General features: G+C 37.4%; 1 protein-coding gene across 1 annotated transcript; it reads right to left on the bottom strand.

Moving 5' to 3' along the window:
* Window positions 1-472: 472 nt before the first annotated feature.
* Window positions 473-19,378, bottom strand: colq (collagen-like tail subunit (single strand of homotrimer) of asymmetric acetylcholinesterase). The gene is made up of 17 exons (XM_084088182.1): window positions 18,522-19,378; window positions 17,009-17,118; window positions 16,614-16,733; window positions 14,608-14,643; window positions 11,777-11,803; window positions 9,103-9,174; window positions 7,911-7,973; window positions 7,779-7,805; window positions 7,598-7,642; window positions 7,474-7,509; window positions 7,099-7,179; window positions 6,913-7,009; window positions 5,986-6,122; window positions 5,717-5,836; window positions 5,348-5,474; window positions 4,097-4,199; window positions 473-3,441 (listed from the first exon to the last, which is right to left on the bottom strand). Exons 1-17 carry the CDS (start codon window positions 18,610-18,612, stop codon window positions 3,372-3,374), a joined length of 1,362 nt encoding a protein of 453 aa, XP_083944308.1. The 5' UTR covers window positions 18,613-19,378; the 3' UTR covers window positions 473-3,371.
* Window positions 19,379-19,385: the final 7 nt, after the last annotated feature.

Genomic DNA, 19,385 nt, shown 5'->3' with positions numbered 1-19,385 from the left:
GGGAAAAGTGGCAAATGTGTTCTAAAATCAGCTAAAAATATCAAACTATACTTGATGTCCTCTAGCTAGATGGAATAGTCTGAAGCTAAGAAATCAAAGTCTGTGCCCATCATACACTCCGCGATTTCCTGTGAAATCGGTCAACTCTGACTGCCCGAAATGTGCGGATTGGCTCTGACTCACGGCAAATGGTGTCAACTTGTACAGACTGAAAATGGCAAAAAGCTTGGCAAATCTCCTGCAGTGTATTACAGCCAGCAAGTTACATTTTGATGAAAGAATATGAAGTGTTTTTTTTTGTTTGTTTTTACGTGCATGAATTGTGAACACTATCAGGAATATAAGAAAGTAAATAGGGTTAATTTTGATTCCATGTTCACATTTGTATTGACAATGAGCACTAGTATTTATTCCTCTCAAAACTATTTTTTAAGAGAAGAACATGAATGGATCCAATATAAAGGTCAGTGATAAGTTAGCTTTTCAAGCTTTATTTTAACATGATTACAGGACAGTATCAAACATGTTTTAATATTGAGAACATCTTTCAAATTACACTAGGACAAAACATTCAGTCTCTTTTGTATGTTTGTTGTGCAATATATGATAACATCTTTTCTCAGTTTGTACAAACACAGTATTAGGATAACAGTCAGTTATAAGCTTAATGCACTTTAACACCAAAAACGCCTCCCTGTTATAGGCCAGCAATGTATCGAAATGTGGCAATCTTGCTCTTTTTAACAAGAGTATACGATGAACATGCAGTTGCACCAGAATAACACATTCAAAACACTTATTTCCATATTATATCCATAATATTTTACATGAAATCTACAGATAAGTCAGGAATATCACCCCAGAAATGTAAGCAAAGAGGTTCCTGTAGCAAATGCATCATATAGCTTATGGAAAACTGGCTTACAGTTGATAAAAAAAAGTCATGTAACTCAAAGGTACTTAAGCAAAGTTTCACTGAATATAACAGTAAGTAAGTGCTGTATGCTACACCTCAGGTCCTGTAATCACAAAGGCTAAAGCACACCGTATATGCTGAGGTATATTCAGACTGGACTTTGGCACTGGATATGAATCAATTTAAAGCCTTTGGAACGACATAAACAGTCCAGCCTTAATCCAACAGTCTTTAGCCTGAATAGCAGCAAAATGCTACTCCTGCAATAGCAGACAGTACAAAATGTTCAATAACAGCTGTAGAGCCTTCACATACTGTATGGTTTTCCCAACATAATCTCATGGCAATTCAGAACTATTTTACATTTTGGCAAATTGGTAGCTAATTCGTATGAATTTGTATGTACCATTTGTACATTTTCGTAGGAGCTGCTTACGCTCCGTTGACAGTATGGTTTGAATGTGGGGTTACGGGTGAAGCTTCACATGCTTACTTTTTCTAAAAAGGGTATGTTTTCGTCCGAATTTAATCAAAATAAATCGCCAGATCATAAAATAGTTACTTTTTCTCATGAGATTGGGTTGGTTTTTTTCACCCTAATTTAAGATCTTTAGACTCATAACCCTACTAAATAAACCGTATTTGCTTTACTTCAAGACTGCAAGCTCTTGAAGCACAAGACAACAGCGTGGAACTAGGCTAAACTGTGGAATATGTGCACCTTACTCCACACATGGAGGTGGAAAGGTTCTGGATATCTTTAAGTGGTTTCCTGAGATATGATGGAAATGTTAGACTAAGTGTGACCCAGCAAGACATACTGAGAGCCTGGAAAGGAGGGTATTCGGACCTTAAACATCTGTAATAAAGTATCGTCAATCAGTAGTATTGTAGTATTATTGTGGTTACTGCTGAAGTACATTCATACAGCCTTTTTTTAGATTAAATTGTCAGTGAAAACACTTCTATGGCCAGGGTCCAAAAATAACACCTGCCATGCGCCAAATGGGAGTAAAATGTGATTTTGGTGAGTAAGTAAATGGATTTACTGGCCATTTGGGTCGTGATCGTGACGTAATGTTTCACTTTAGGGTGAGTAAAATGGTCGCAAATGCAACAAAAACTTACCTTTTTTCAACAATAATTTAAAGTCTAGTTGATATGATTCAATGTGTGATGTTGTCAGATATCATTTCATAAGACAGTGTTTCTTGAGCAGCGTGATCGGTGATGTCCGATTCGAGAACAAATTCTGTAAAAATATAATGCTCAAAATGTGTTCATGTTAACTAATGTTAACAAATGAGACCTTATAGTAAAGTTCCCACAGTGCCCTTTCAAGGGCGCAAAAACACATTTTGAAATTCGCCCATAATGCAATATGTACCAGTTTCTTTTTATGGAATCATTCAAAAGAATTTATGACCCAGCCTTGAATTTGCTCGAAGACCAAGTCAGTGAATCGTTCAGAGATGTTACTGGGTTTACAAGTGACTCCCTCACTGAACCGTGAATAATTTTTTGGTTATGTTCGAAGTAAATCGAAGCGTGTACTGAAAGCGAAAGTCGGATGCATGCAATGGACTGAAGCACTTCTGAACCACCATCTTTATAGCCATTCTGACATTTGTCAATTAAAAAGTAATTTGGCTTTTAGCTAAATATAATTTTTGGGAGCCAAAGTTTTTTTTTTTTTTGTCTGGAATCTTACATTTCATACATTTTTTTCTATATACCCGCTGTTGAGCTGTATGGCAACAGGTTAATTTTGGACCCAGTATGCAAAGCTGTACTGATCCTAATGTACATCAGTGTTAAGATAGTTAAATTATTAGGATTCTTCCAGGGCCAAGCACCAGTTTGGTCTAAGCCTACATAATATTACAATTAAAGATATGAGCTTTTTCTCAGTTACATGCCTTGGTAATGATCTCTGCTGACACGTTACTGCAATCTCAGCCTCATGCAAAATACTATAGTAACAATGTCACATTGCATTCCACATACAGAGCATCCTGTGTAAGGGAAGGTGGGGTGGACCAGGAGAAAATGGCTTTCCTCTGAAACAGTACTACAGTACTTTGAGGTATTGAGGAGTCTTTTACCCATCTCCAAGGACACCCAACTCGCTTGATTCCTCTTGCCAACCACACTGGCCAAATGTCGAGCCAGGGCCGGGCAGCAGGCAGCAGAGGCTGAATGAACGGATATTGGTGTCTGAAGTCCTGTTAGAGTTCTTAAGAGTGCGAGCAGAACCATGGCTTTGCCAAGCTTTCCTTTCCCGAGTGAGCTACGTGGCCTCAGAGCATCATGTCAAGAAAGAGTTCAGCTAATGTGTTTGTGATAATTCCCTCAATGATTTCTACTCTCAGTTTATCTGCTGAATCTACTGTGTTCAGTGTCGTTGTTTATACGGATCTCGCCAGCTGAATTGAGACTCTGCTTTCTTGTGTCCTCATGTGAAATACTTGCAGTTTGTTGAGTCAATGAAACAGTCAGCTGTGCATTTGAGATGTCCATAAGATCTGTGGACAGAAAGATGGACATTAATATTGTTTGGACATTTTGTCAACTATTAATGTCTACTTTTTCCAAGGACCACCACCTTATATTATTTTTGTATGGGTTTTTAATCTAAACAAAATTATTTTAAAATATTACTTTAATATAACATTGTGATCGAGTATAATATTCAGTAAAAAAAATAAAATAATAATATTCAATAAATTGTCTTTAACTACTATGTACTAACCATTACCTTACAAGTAATGTGAGTAACGTAATCAGATTACTTTTTCCAAGTAACTAGTAAAGTAACGCATTGCTTTTTTTAAATTTAACAAAATATCTGAGTTACTTTTTGAAATAAGTAACTAAAGTTACTGTTTTCCCATTTATTGACTGACACCTCTCATTCATTGACTCATCTCACTTGCACAAAAACAGATTCAGTATTCCTCAAAATGAATAAAACCGCAAACCTGTAATAATTAAATATGTTAAAGAAACACAAATATACTTTATGTATTTAATATCACTTTATTAATCGATGTCTTTGCTGCTGACCTTCGAAGGGACCAATAAAATCAATTATAATTATATATTATTTGTTCGTCCTTACATGTTCAATGGGATTTTAGCCTTTTTGAACTCTTTTTATATTGGCTTGAAATGTCTTACCCAGGCAAAAAGGATCTGCATGTGTGAAAGCCGAAATCTTTTCCGTCACACTCCTCTGCCTCTTCATAGCGATATCCATCCCCACAATATGCAAATTTGCACTCTGGGAAAGAGGGAAAGAAAGAATGAGAAACATACACTGTAAAAAAAAAAAAAAAAAAACAGCAGCAAAACTTTACTGTAAAAATATTTACAGACTGATCTTCAATTTACAGTAAAAAACAACAACAACAACAACAATATTTCTTTAACTGAAATAATATAGACCAAACGACTAAAATCTGTTTCTTACCTTTAAAATATACTGACAACTACCATATTAACCAATAATAACAACACACGATGTGTGTTCATCACAATTAGCTTTTCCACAAGCTGAGGGAAATACTAGTATATAGAAGATGCAATGTGTCATTCACACAAATACGAAACACCATCATGGTAACAAAAATAATGCAATAAATATTAATTTAACAACATGTAATGTAACAGAAATCCCATAACTGATGACAAAAAAGAAGAATGATTTCAATGAAAAATATTTCTAGAAATGTCAATTTATATTTTTTTCACTGTAAATTATAAGATTATTTGTTCTTTTTTACTTCTAAAATTATATATTTAACAGTATTTTACTGTAAAACTACATGGGAAAAATTCCATAAGATCTTTTACAGTTTTTCACCATTTAGTGTATGGGAACTAAGTTAAGTTTTCAAGTAATTTGTCTTTTAACTACGTTAACTACGTATTTTTTACAGTGAGAGATAAATGTACAATTTGTGTGTTATTAACGCAGACATACCAACTGTACATTATCCATCGTTTTACACGGCACACAAAATAAATAGAATAAATGAAAATCAAATATTGATTTGAGGTAGATTAGTTTATTAAATGAGAACCCAGAGACCACAGAGCGATACGAGTGATAGCACAGCTGTGTATGAAATCGAATGCCTAGGACAACAGCCAGTTGTGCAGTTTAGAGGTCATTGTACTAAAATATTTGACCGCAGAATGCAGTGATCGACCAATCAGAATGTAGTATTCCAGAGCGCCGTGTAATGAATTAGGAGAGCATTTGTTTGGGTGACTACTGAATGAAGGTGTTATTCTCGGCTTGCTATACAGGACCCGATTATTCTTGCGTTCCCATTTTAGAACTCACTCTCAAGTTAAACAGCATTACAGCATGTTGTTGAGAATGAGCTGTCAGTTGGAACTCCGCCGTTTCAACCAGATACTTACTGACACAGCCATCTGTGACCACCTTATTTCCGTCATCACACTCCTCTCCGTTCTCCACTTGCACAATGCGGTCTCCACAGAAACCGTCCTGGTCGGGATCCCGCTCCATCGACTGGAACGGCGTTAACTGGAATGAAAGAGTCTTTTACAGACCTTGGAGACTAAAATCACTAAGTGTGTAAAACTATTAAAGTGCCCCTATTATGCTATTTTAAAGGTAACTAATTTTGTTTTGAAGGTCTCTTACAATAGGTTTACATGCATCCAAGGTAAAAAAAAACACAATATACATTACAGGATCATCTCTTTTCTCAGTGTCAATAGGTCAACTACCCATTTATAACTTGGATTTTGTTTATTGACTGGCACCTGAATTGGCATCCAGCCATCAGTGTCTTTGAAGTAAAGCGACCTCTGATCTTTACGGAACGCCAAAGCGTTGTCGGTCTGAAGGCGGTTCAACTCCTGTTCGTTATTCACCACAAATATCTGCAACAGACATTAAATATCATCAAAAGTCTGAACGTTGGACTGGGGAAAAAAAATTATGGTCCTAGACTGAACATCATACAAAAAACAATCGATCCAGTGAGGCGCACAGATATCTGTTAACATTCAGGCTTAGTTTGGTGGCTTACCGCTGGCACTCTGGGATAGATGCCCCGGTGCAAGTGCTGGTCAAAGGAGGGGTTGACACTCGAGGGGCTATTGCATCCGCAGCGGCCTGGGCTGCCAGATTGTCCCTTCTCTCCTTTCTGTCCTACCATGTACAGTCCTGGAGGAGAGATAAACAACATAAATGTCCCTCCATGTGATGCAAAAGTAATGGAGTGATTTTAAGAGCTACTAAACCTGGCCCTCATCTATCATGAAGAGTAAGCAATTGAATTAATAAGCACAGAAACCAAAACAAGACAGCAGCTGTGCTGTGAATAAAGTGATGACATAATGTTTGTGATTCTGCACGAAGCTTGGCCGCACCGGCCATCAGTTGAGGACATGATGTCATGGCTTCAGTCACCTTTGGGGCTTCTGTTTCAGCCGGAGATCAGGTTGCTTCTGAAGCTAAATAGACCAGTGGTGGGATTTCCTGAGGTGATTTAAGATCATGTGCTTCACCATCTGCACATGGCAATAGCTAATGCTGCAATATCATTATGTAATCCTCAAACTAACAACTAATATTTAATTGATCAAAAGTGACAGTAAAGACTTTTAGTAAAAATATATAAAATAAATGCTGTGGTTCTGAACTTTCTATTCATCAAAGAATACTGGGAAAAAAAAGTATCACGGTTTCCATAACATTAAACAGAACTGTTTTCAAAATTCAGCTTTGCCATCATAGGAACAAATTACATTTATATATGTGTTTTTGATCAAATAAAATGTAGCCTTCAAAAACATAGCACCATTACAAAAAAAACCAAAAAAACATACCAACTCCACACTTTTGAACGATAATGTAATTGTTCTAAAATTTCCATGTAATTTCCCTAGGAAAGTTTCCTTCCTCAGAGACCAAAAGAGATTTGAGATCTGATACTTGTATGTAAATATAATACCTGAGGCGGGCAAACCAGGAGGGCCAGGGTGACCAGAGACCCCCTGAGGGCCTGCAGGTCCCATGGGTCCAATTGCACCCCTGTCACCTTTTGAGCCCTGCATCAGAAATCCATGATAATGGTCAGTTATTTCCAATGCTTTAGCTTTGTTATCATTTTGCTATTATGTGTTTAAGGATGGATCACCTGCTTTCCCCTTTTTCCTGGGCGGCCGGTGGGTCCCCTGTTCCCTGAGCTTCCAGGTTCTCCTTTTGGGCCCATTTCACCCTGAGAAAGAATTGTTAAATTATATATAATACTATATTAAAGGGTTAGTTCACCCCAAAAAACACTTTACAATAAGGTTCCATTTGTTAACTTTATTTAACTACATTAATTAACATGAACTAACAATGAAAAATACTTTTTGCATGTAATACTTCTAGTTAATCTTAATTTCAACATTTACTAAAGTAATACTTATAAAATATATTATGTAATACACAGTTAACCAGTATAACCTCCTCTAGCATAATCCTGTAATATTATGAAAGGCTAAAAACGTAGTAATATTTTCAGCACCTTTTGCCCAAGCATTCCAGGAAGACCAATTGATCCCTGAAACAGAGAAAGATGCAGTCTTTGTACAAAAATGGTTTAGACCGATTCAAACTTGTATTGCAACACAAGTACTCTGGTAACTTACCTTGTCACCCTTTAAGCCAATTTCACCTCTGAAACCATGTGAACCCTAGCAGGACAACATCAAAACCCCAGTGACATTAAATCATTTACCAGATGAAAAGGGTCATTTGATGAACAACAGGGAAAAAAGTGAAAGAATGAACTGAATGATGAATTATAGTGGGTTCAGAGGCGTAACTCACTTTTTCTCCCTTATGTCCAGGGAAGCCCTGCATGAAAGAAATTAACATTAACACACAGAGCACATTATTCTGTGTCCATATGACAAGGCATTATGACTATAGCAATACTAATTCAGGACGTTGGGTCCAGACCTTGGGTCCAATTGGTCCTCTTGCCCCTGGCATGCCCATCAGCCCAGGGTCACCTTTCTCCCCCTGTTAAAACACATAGGAGTCACTGTAGCATTCACTGCAAATGTGTCACAAGGGTTCGGTCACACTGGCAAAACTCGAACAGTAGGGTCTAAACACATTTAGTTAAACAATAATCCAAGCACAAGGAAACCAGGAATCACAGAAGTAGAACTGAGGACATCATCGACAAATACAGTACAGGAAATAGTGGGGTTTAAAAACACAGACAGGCGAACTATATAACAAGACACAGGTGCAAATTATGATAGAGAAACAAGGGGAACCAAAATAACTAGACAAGGACTACAAAGCTAGAAACGGGAAACAGGAACCAGAGGCATGAAACAATACAAAATAAAAGTCTGGCAACACAAAACACACAGTGTGACAGTTGTACAGTAGAGGTCAATTACAAAAGTTGTTTCATGCTTGAGAAACAACTTTTTGCTTTCAAATTTCATACCTGATTTGAAGATAAAGTATACAATACCGTTCAAACTTTTGGGGTATTTTTTTTATTTTTTATTAATACTTTTATTCAGTAAGGATGCATTAAAATGATCTTAATCTTCTATTCGTCAAAGAATTAACAAAAATATTATGTAGTGCATCTGTTTTTAACATTGATAATAAGAAATGTTGAGCAGCAAATCAGCATTTTAGAATGATTTCTGAAGGATAATGTGACGCTATCTGCTAAAAATTCAGCTTTACCCTCACATGAATAAATTACATTTTAAAATATATTTTAAAAAAAAGTTATTTTAAAGTGTAATAATATTTCACAATATTACTGTTTTAACTTTATTTATGATCAAATAAATGCAGCCTTGGTGAGCATAAGATACTTTTTTTTTTTAAAACATAAAAGAATGTTACTGACCCCAAATCTTTGAATGTTAATTTACAGTAGGCTATGTTAAACATAAAACAGTTTTATGAAAAAAATATTGCAGATTTACTGCAATAGGTAAAATAAGGTAAATATTTAGGTAGGTAAATAAATGTTTTAGATTCTACAATATTTTGAGATACAGAATATTTGCTTTTTCATCCTGACAAATGTGCATCTACTTCAAGTTAGTTCCTGCCTTCTGTAAAGAGAATCATCAGGAATTGTGTTCACATGAGGATGGAATGAATTACTCACTTTAGGCCCAGTTGGTCCTTGCCATCCGCTTGGTCCCTGTCGCCCTGGGAGACCAGAAGGGCCAGTGCGCCCCTGTAACACATAAAAGTTATGAATCTAGCACACAAAGATAAACATTTAACTTTAGCGACATTCAGATTTCACTGAAATGGATGTCCTGGGAAAGTGGTCTTGGCTTAAAAAACGCTCTCCACATGTCAATAATTTTGCATGATCAGGTTTGCTGACATTGTTTTGGCTGACATATCTTTAGTGCACAGGTTTTGGATGGGAGGCCATCTAATTCAGTGCCTCGGCACAGTTACCGCATGACAAAATTGATTAGGACAGATTTTCATTAAAACTTAATTTTATTAAGTAAATTCATTAAGTAGCATCTTTCTGCTTGATAATATGGTCCTGATACAACAGAACTTATATTGTGGATTTTAGCACTGATGAAATGCTGTATTGACCAATCAGAAAGCAGGATGAGAGCTTTTTGTTTTGTAAAGCACCTTTAAAGTCACCATGATGTCAAAACTGACAGTTCTTGTTTTTATATGGAATATTTCAGTATTTATTATAAATGATTTATCCGTGCCCATCATTATTTTATTTTAAAAGTCCTGTGCCCTTGTAAACTTTAATCAAAGTAACTTCCCCTCCCTCTTTCTTGTTTCTCTCAGTGCGAGAGTGGGACAAGCTGTCACTCACATGACATCACAGTAACAGCAAACCACAACCATCCAATCAATTCCTGATGGACAAAATCAAGTCCCGCCCTACATTTCTTGTTTATGAAACCGTTTCACTCGGATATACATCACAATAGGGAAGAAAAGACTAGCACAACTTCCATTTCATGCCGTGTGTAAGGTATACAAATTTGAGTTTAAACAGACTTTATTAACTTTTTCCCCACCATCTTCACGCATTTTCACTGTTATACGGTAGAGGGCGCCATTACACATCTTCTGAAATAGTACAGAATCTCCTGATGTGAAGAGGAAGCAGAAACAAGCGATATCATATGTAAGCAGATGCATATGTAAAATAACGCAATCATCAATAATAAACAGCATATAAATCAAAACTGCCTAATGTTACTGAATGAAATGTCAACCCAGAACGAGCTATAGGACTGTGCAAAGCATTAGGAGAGTTGATGGACTCGATCTACTCCATCTATGTTTTGATCACCTATCTGAATCCGATCTGGATGTGACATACCCTGGTAATCCAGAGTTCTCGCGAGAGCACAAGTTGAATTTGCTCAGCGAGTTACTCTGGTGTCGAGTAATGATGCTCATTAAATATGCCCCTTGATCTGAGCTGCACCAATCACATCGGGTTATCTGATATAGGCGGGCCAGAGGCGAGATGACGACAGCGCTGTGACGTCGAAGTCATTAATAAACATTGCAAGATGGCTATGGATGAACACTAGTTGTTTGAAACGGCTTTGGTCGCTACAATGAACGAGTTAGACTTGACATTTTATGTAAAACAGGAACAGAAGACGCCGCTCGAATCGTTCCTTTGCAAATAGGACGTTTTTGCTGTTTTGCCGACCGGATACGGTAAGAGTATAATCTACCAGTTAGCTCCGCTGGTAGCTAAGCGTATGGGGCTTGTTGTGATTGGTCGTAGTGTTATCCAATTGCGTGCAGTGAGATTTTCAAATGCATGCTTGGTGCCGCCCCTCGAGCTGGGCGATTTTCATTAGTCGACGCCAGACCATTAATCTTTTAGATTTAGGTCTGGATTTCCAGGCTAGATGTAACAGCTGGTCTTCGACAAAAACAGTCGTTAACGATAACAGCACTGATACAGTAAATCAGAAATGTAATTGAGGCAGTCATATGTCCAAATGCAAAGAGCACAAATGTAATGGAATATTTACGATTCTATTGAGTATTATCTAGGTGTTATGACTTATGTTCCTTTTAACACCTAAAGATGATTGTCTCCTCAAACACAGAGGACAACGTGTGTTCTGAGTGCTCCGAGGGACAAAACAGCCATCAGGAGAGAGAGAGAGAGAGAGAGAGAGAGAGAGAGAGAGAGAGAGAGAGAGAGAGAGAGAGAGAGAGAGAGAGAGAGAGAGAGAGAGAGAGAGAAAACTAAACCAAACCCCATCAGTCTCCTGGCTTTAATTAAATTATGTGCTAAGGGCAGGAGCCGGGGATTGTGGGAGAGTGAATGATTTATTGGGCTGCCCCAGCACTAAGCGAAATTACTATGCAATCCTGCAAAGCTTCCTACAGCAGTAGCACTCTACTCTCAGTGCCTGCCTGGAGTAAAACAATGCACCAGCACACCCAGATCCCTGCGCAGTGGTTTAGTGGCTTCTCGGTTTAACCGCAGTAGGTATTACTGACTCTGGTCCCAAATGCCTTCCAGGAAACCACACAAGCCACAAATCACATTGTGGGATAGGAGCCATGGGGATGTTCCATTGTGGATTGAACCTAATGAGGGTGACCATAAGCGTCCCCTGATGTTTAAGCACTCCGCTGCTTATACATACAGAAGATCATGTGGAAACATGTGACCTGCATATCTGTGTCAAGGTTGCGCTTGCTTTGAATTCCACCCAGCTGCAGTTGTGAAAGTGTATGTGTGTGCATCTCTCATTCATTGTTCTTTTGGCAAATCCACTTATTGGAAAGTAGAGGACATTAAGTCTCACCTTTTGTCCAGGTCTTCCAATTTCACCCTGGCAACACAGAGGAAGGGAGGAGGAAATAAGAACAGAGTCAGTCCATCAGTGTTTTGCACAATATATACAGTCTTGTTCTGATAGTGTCATTGACTTAAAGGAATAGTTCATCCAAAAATGAAAATGCGGTCATTATTTATTCAGCAACTGTAAACCTATATCTTCTGTGGAACACAAAAGTAGATATTTAAAGGGATAGTTCAAAAATTTAAATTCTGTCATTAATTAATCACCCTCATGTCATTCCAAACCCGTAAGACTTTCGTTCATCTTCGTTTAACAAATAAAGACTTTGAAATCTGAGAACTTTCTGTCCCTCCGTTGACAGTCTACGCAACTACAACTTTGACGCTTCAAAAAGTTCATTAAGAGGTCATAAACTAATCCATTTGAATTGAGTGGTTTAGTCCAAATTTTATAAAGAGACTCAATCGCTTTAAATGATGAACAGATTTAATGTAGTCTTTTATTCACATATAAACAATGATCAGCGAACATAAACAGAAGCTCAACTGAACCTGATTGGCGCACAAGAACAAACCTCTTGCGAAAGCTCAAACGTGCTGCGTAACACGAGAATGAACCTCATAGGTTTGTGAGGAAGCTCAAATGTGCTGCGTAACACGAGAATGAACCTCATAGGTTCCCGCAGAAGCTCAAACGTGCTGCATAACACAAGAATGAACCTCATTGGTTCCCGCAAAAGCTCAAATGTGCTGCGTAACACGAGAATTAACCTCATTGGTTCCCGCAGAAGCTCAAACGTGCTACGTAACACAAGAATGAACCTCATTGGTTCCCGCAGAAGCTCAAACGTGCTGAGTAACACAAGAATGAACCTCATTGGTTCGTGAGGAAGCTTAAATGTGCTGCGTAACACGCGAATGAACCTCATTGGTTCCCGCAAAAGCTCAAATGTGCTGCATAACACGAGAATGAACCTCATTGGTTCCCGCAGAAGCTCAAATGTGCTGCGTAACACAAGAATGAACCTCATTGGTTCGTGAGGAAGCTCAAATGTGCTGCGTAACACGAGAATGAACCTCATTGGTTCCCGCAAAAGCTCAAATGTGCTGCGTAACACGCGAATGAACCTCATTGGTTCCCGCAGAAGCTCAAACGTGCTGCATAACACAAGAATGAACCTCATTGGTTCCCGCAGAAGCTCAAATGTGCTGCTTAACACAAGAATGAACCTCATTGGTTCATGAGGAAGCTCAAATGTGCTGCGTAACACGAGAATGAACCTCATTGGTTCCCGCAAAAGCTCAAATGTGCTGCGTAACACAAGAATGAACCTCATTGGTTCGTGAGGAAGCTCAAACGTGCTGCGTAACACGAGAATGAACCTCATTGGTTCTCTCGCTACAAACGAACATGCTCAAGCTTCCGTTTACCATAACTGATGTGCGGGTTGATGAATGTTTAAATGTGAATAAAAGCCTAAATTCAATCTGTTCATCACATAAAGCTCGATTCACATGGATTAGTTTTACGATCTCTTTATGAACTTTTTGAAGTGTCAAAGTGGTAGTTGCGTAGCTGTCAATGGAGGGACAGAAAGCTCTCAGATTTCATCAAAAAGATCTTCATTTGAGTTCCGAAGATGAACGAAAGTCTTACGGGTTTCACTATGTTTGGAATGACATGAGAGTGAGTAATTAATGACAGAATTTTTATTTTTGGGTGAATTATTAGGGTAAAGAATCTGTTTTTGCCCATACAATGCAAGTCATTGGGGTCCAAAACAACACTGGACTACATTAACATTCATGTACAGAAAACACTGAGACATTTTTCAAAATATCTTCTTAAGTGTTCCACAGAAGAAGGTAATAAAGGTTTGGAGTAACATGAGAATGAGTTACATAAGAATTAACTATCCTTTTAAACACATGGCAGGGATTGCCATGTGAATTAAAGGAATCCACAAGGTTGCCATTTACAGCATCTTTGGCATGATGATAATTACCACAGAAAATTATTCTTAATTATTTTAAGATGTCTGGTTACAGTGTAATTATACATTTAAGTATTGAGTAATAATAATTAGCTACATGTACTTACTTTAGGGTTAGAATTAGGATGTTGTTTTGATTGATTGCATGTAATTCACAATTTATATTAATTACTATAAGAACTACATGTAACATGTGTAACAAGGACATTGTAAAATAAATAGTTACCAATTATTCTAACTCATCCCTCAGTTTGAAAAACAAGCAAAAATTGTGTTCATAGTAATGTACTTACAATAGAAGTCTATGGGGCAAGGCATAATGTTAATGGTATAAAAAAAACATAAAAATACTGTGAGAGAATTTGCTTACAAACATTGTCTGTGCAAAGTTATCCAATTTTTAAACTCGTCATGCATCTAATCCTAGATGTGTGATTTTTGTTCGTTTTTAGACACTGAGAGAAATTATTGTTCATAGTAATTAACAGAATGTCACAGATGCTGTCGTTAGAACCCAGAACATTTTTTTTAAAGTGGAAGAAGAAGAAGAAAAAGAAAAAAAGAAAAAGAAGAAATTACAGTATGTGTAATATAAGTAACATCAGGTAATATAAGTAATATAGGTTAGGTTTTGGGGTAGGTTCAGGGTCAGTACCTAGTTATTGGCTAGTTATTATAATTACTATAATAAATACATAATATGTATATGCTGAAAAAGACTGTAAAATAAAGTGATACCATAATAATAATACTAATAATAATAATAATAATACAATCTTATTTGTTTCCTAACCTCACTAGATCACTTAGATATGTATATTTGCATAAGTATGAGGCGTACCTTATCTCCCTTTGGTCCTGGCAGTCCAGCAGGGCCCTGATCATAACACAGACATTGCAAAACCTTATAAAAAAACCTTGTGCAATTTCAGGTAATATCATAGTCTAAAGCCAAAGTATCTATAACAGTTATTCCTGGCTGACAATCACAATAATATTAACCACATAATTGAAAACCTATGACAGGGATCAAACTGTTTTCAGAGTGAACTTGCAGGGAAGGGGTGAACTCTCTCTTGGGGCTTCGAGTGTCTGTGTGTCTCTCTTGGGGTTGTTTCTAAGAATGGCACGATGGAGCAGAGACTGGCAATGGAAAAAGGTCTATTTCCATCTGCTCTAAATGTGGAGCGTTAATGGCCTGCTGTGTCGTGGGTGGCCAAACTGGTCACATCCGTGTCACTACAGAAAGACGTCTGGGGAACTCACACGGGTCTCACTTGCTGAGAGGGTTATGAAGGCTAATTACAGAGCTGGAACTGACCATTGTGACAACCCAATACTCAGCTTCCTTGAAGCACCTTCACCAACTACGCAACCCTCAACAAACTTGCCTGTGACTGCTGTTATTACTTATGAATAAATACTTAACATTTGAGTTTGACAGAGTCTGTACTGGTAAACATAGCGTATGTGTCAATGACATTATGCTAATTTTTTTTATTCAGATCTATTAATTTATTCAGAAATACATAAAAATGACATTGACTCGAACACAATTTTTCTATGATGAGCAAGTTTTACATTTTTGAATTAAAATTCATGAAGAAACAAATGTCACGCTGATACTGTCCTGAGTATCTATAAGGGTTTTATTTAGTTTCAGTGTGTTTTAGGGTACGTTTACACAACAACAATGTACTAAAAACAGAAAGGTTTTTTCTTGGGACAAATGACGACATTGTTACAACAATCCCTGTTCAAACGGGTCAGCAAAAACGACTAAAAACGCTGTATTATGCTGTCAGGCCAGTAGTTGGCAATGTCACTTTGTCACTTTTTAAATAGACTACGCGCCTGCACACATACACATTCTTTTACAGGACACTCACACCAAATGCGCGTGCCTATAGACTAAACACGTAATACACATGTGCATGCCGTCACTGTTTCCACAGATTCACGTTTTTGTACTTTACACAGAGATGATAACGGTATCGTTTTGAAACCCCTTTTCAAAAGTCTGCATTTTGAGGCCCCCAAAGCACCATTGACGTGTAAATGAACGGCCAAAATGCATAAAAAGTTTTTCATTTTTAGTTGAAAACAGTATGTAAATAGCCCCTAAGTTTGATTTTCCCTGTTCCTGTTTGCCTGAGTTCTCATTCAATATTTGTTGTCATGGTTACTGATTGCTTTGTGCACCTGTTTCTTGTTCAGTTTTTTGAACAAAAAAAAAACTGTTTTCTCCTGTTTTTAAGCCCTCAGTTTAGTTTTACTCATTGTCCAGTATTATCTTTGCTTTGGTTTTCTCCTGTGGACTGTTTTCATGACTGCAAAAGCATAAAGATTAATTGAGAATTACGAATTTATGATTTTCTTTGACAAAAAAAAAACATTTTTTGAAAATAATGACAAATTTCTGTTCACCAATTAGAAAAAAGTAACGTGGTGCAACCAACAATAATATTTATATTCATTATAATTGATATGATAGTTACATGACATTCAATTAGAATCAAGGACTGGAACTAACCGTTTTATAAAAGTTTTTAAAAACCAAACAAAGAGAACCAAAACCAAGAGTACATTTTAGGAATCTAAACAAGATTTTTCCTTTTGTATACCCTCATATACCCTCTAGTTCTTGTACACTGTTTGCCATTCAATCAGTGTAAAAATCAAACTAGCCTTCAAACAACAACAGATTTTCGTGACACAACAGATTTTTGTGACAAAAAATGTACTGTATGATGTGAATGCGTCTTAAAATTGCTTGTTTCATAGTTATCTGTGTAGTTTAGGCCTATGATTTCGTCCTCAACATTATATCACATTTGAAGCACATACCTGAGGGCCAGGAGGTCCTGCTGGTCCTGGAGGTCCTGGAGGCCCTGGGGAACATGTGTGGGTTGTGGGACTGTGCTTCTCTTCTGATTTCCCCTCATTTGGTGTAACACCAGTCTCCGTCTATAAGACAAGTCACGTAAAATAACATCTGAGAAATATGATGGAAATGAGAAAATGTTAAATAAATAGTTACACTCTTTGCAGCTTCAGTGGTATCACAAACCTCTTTTGACTTCTATTTGCATTTATATATCAAAGTGATGTAGACACAGCTGTTGTGGTCATGGGGACAAACTTAATGTATTTATTCACACCCTGAACCCTTGATGTAACCCTTGACCGGGAACCTACATCAAATTCAGGTGCTGGATCAGCAGTCATGTGTCAGGACTCACCAGAGACCCCGGCCGCCACAGTGAAGGGGGTGGAGGGAAGAGAGGGGGCGGAGGTGGACTCAGTAAACAGCAGGGGTTGAATTTCTTTCTGGTTTCCAGCAACTGGAGATCTAGATGCGGGGAAATGAGGTTCATGAGGAACATGTAAACAGACACGTGGGCCAGCGGAACAGTGTTTCACACCACTGTTTTGGAAAAAAAGAGACTGACACACATGACAGCTATGATAGTTATTATGTGGATAAGAGTGTAACGAAAGGCCATTCATTCCTGAAACTACTGGATATTTAAAGATTTATCTGCAAACACATGATGCTAGAGCTTTTCTAAGAAATAAGGCATTTATGATGACTTCTTCAACTGGCGTCAAGGTGATTTTAAGAGATTCTATGAAGTCAGTTCACCTCAAGTTCACACAGTTACATTTACATTTAATCATTTACCAGACGCTTTTATCCAAAGCAACTTACAAATGAGGAGAACAATAGAAGCAATCAGACCAACAAGAGGGAAACAGTATACAAGTGCTATAACAAGTCTCCGTTAGTCTAGCACAGTACACGCAAGTTTTTTTTTTTTTTTTTTTTTTTAAATAAAACAAATATAATAGTATAGAATAGAAAAGGTAAGTGCTAGTATTAATTGGTCAGGTGCTGACGAAAAAGATGTGTACTAAATAAATGCAGTTCATTGCATTTACTAGGATCCACTTACATCTGAAAATTACTTTTTCTTGTCATACTGAACAGTATATGTATTGTTATGTATATATGTATATATCAACCTAATTTGTCTTTTGAATATTTGGGGTTATGTATAATCTGTCTTTGTTTAAAATAAATGGTACTTGCTTTGATATGTTGTATATAATGCAATGATATTCATACATTAAGTGACTTTAGTGTCGAAATACATATATATATATATACATATATATATATATATATATATATATATATATATATATATATATATATATATATATATATATATATATATATATATATATATATATATATATATATATATATATTAATATTAATATTTATATATATATTAATATTTATATATACGTTATTGCTGTGCAGGAGAATAAAAAAAGTCACCATATATACATGTATCACAGTACATTAAAATATAAAGTACAAAAAAATCTGTTAACTTTGCAAAAAAACAAGCACTTGCCTAATTAAACTTTTCACTGCAGTATTGGCTGACAAAACTGAAACACTGCCATTTTGCCATTAGAGATAATAACCAGAGATAATTCATTGATGCCTGTGGGGAAATTGATTGCAAAATCGGGGCAGCATCTCATCTCAACTTGCAGTGCAACCCAAGTCAAGTTATGAATATTCTGCAAATGCATTTATTCAATTTGCATGATTCATGAAAATACCAAGTTAGTCAAACAAGCTTATGCTGCATACTGTGCAAACAAACTTCCCTCTGTAAGAGAAAACCCCTAATATCAGCACCTACCAAACATGTGCAAAAGAGAGTGACGTCTTACCTGTTGGGAGAGGGAATATGTTCTCCACGTAAGAGAATGACGACACATAGCAGAGGAGTTGAAAATATAGTCCAAGCGAGAACAGAATCATGCTGCCGGCTGCCGTCTACCTCCGATAGCACCGAGGAGTGATCTGAGGCGGTCCCGCACTACTCCTCTCTCTCCCTGCCACTCTCTCTCTCACACACTCTAGATCCACGCCTTTAGGAGAAGTGAATGCCAGCCAATGTCTGTTACACCTCTCCCATGTATTGGCCCTGAGCTAAATATACAGGAGGCAGCCGGTCAGCTGCCCTCTGTAGCCAATATTAGCCTGTTACTACTGCCAGCACTGCCTTTGTTTCCCCTGCCTCAAATGGACAGAGAAAACAAAACAGTATGGATAGAAATGACATTGAAGTGACAAGGTGTCATGCAAGTGGTAAAGTTTAACTGCCGGCATTCATTTACAGATGACCTCAGTTTTTATAGAATGATAGAAAGTCAAACCTGCTGGGTTTGCTTTGAGGCTTGAGCATCTATAATGTTCGAAATGAGAACTTAAATCTGAGACGGGCTGCCACTGGCATGTGATACACACGCATGCATAAAATGACAGAATTAGCCTGCATGCTCTGTAGTGGAATATCACAGATGTTTTCCAGACCCCCTCGTTTACCTCGCCCTCCCTCTCGGTGTCCTTTTTTTTTCTTTCTCTTCAGGACTTATCGACCACCACTGCTCACAATTTATTGGCGCCTTTACTTTCCCTCAGAATTAATGACAGAGCAATTATGAAGAGGGCCGTTTAAAAGCCTGATGGGACATGCAGTCTGTAAACGCCTGCAATCAGACAAAGTGCAGAACCAAGGAGACAGACAGGCA

The sequence above is a fragment of the Abramis brama genome (genome assembly GCF_963993115.1).
Source record: "Abramis brama genome assembly, chromosome: 17".
Classification (NCBI taxonomy): Eukaryota; Metazoa; Chordata; class Actinopteri; order Cypriniformes; family Leuciscidae; genus Abramis; species Abramis brama.
This window is presented reverse-complemented; position numbering and strand designations above follow the sequence as displayed.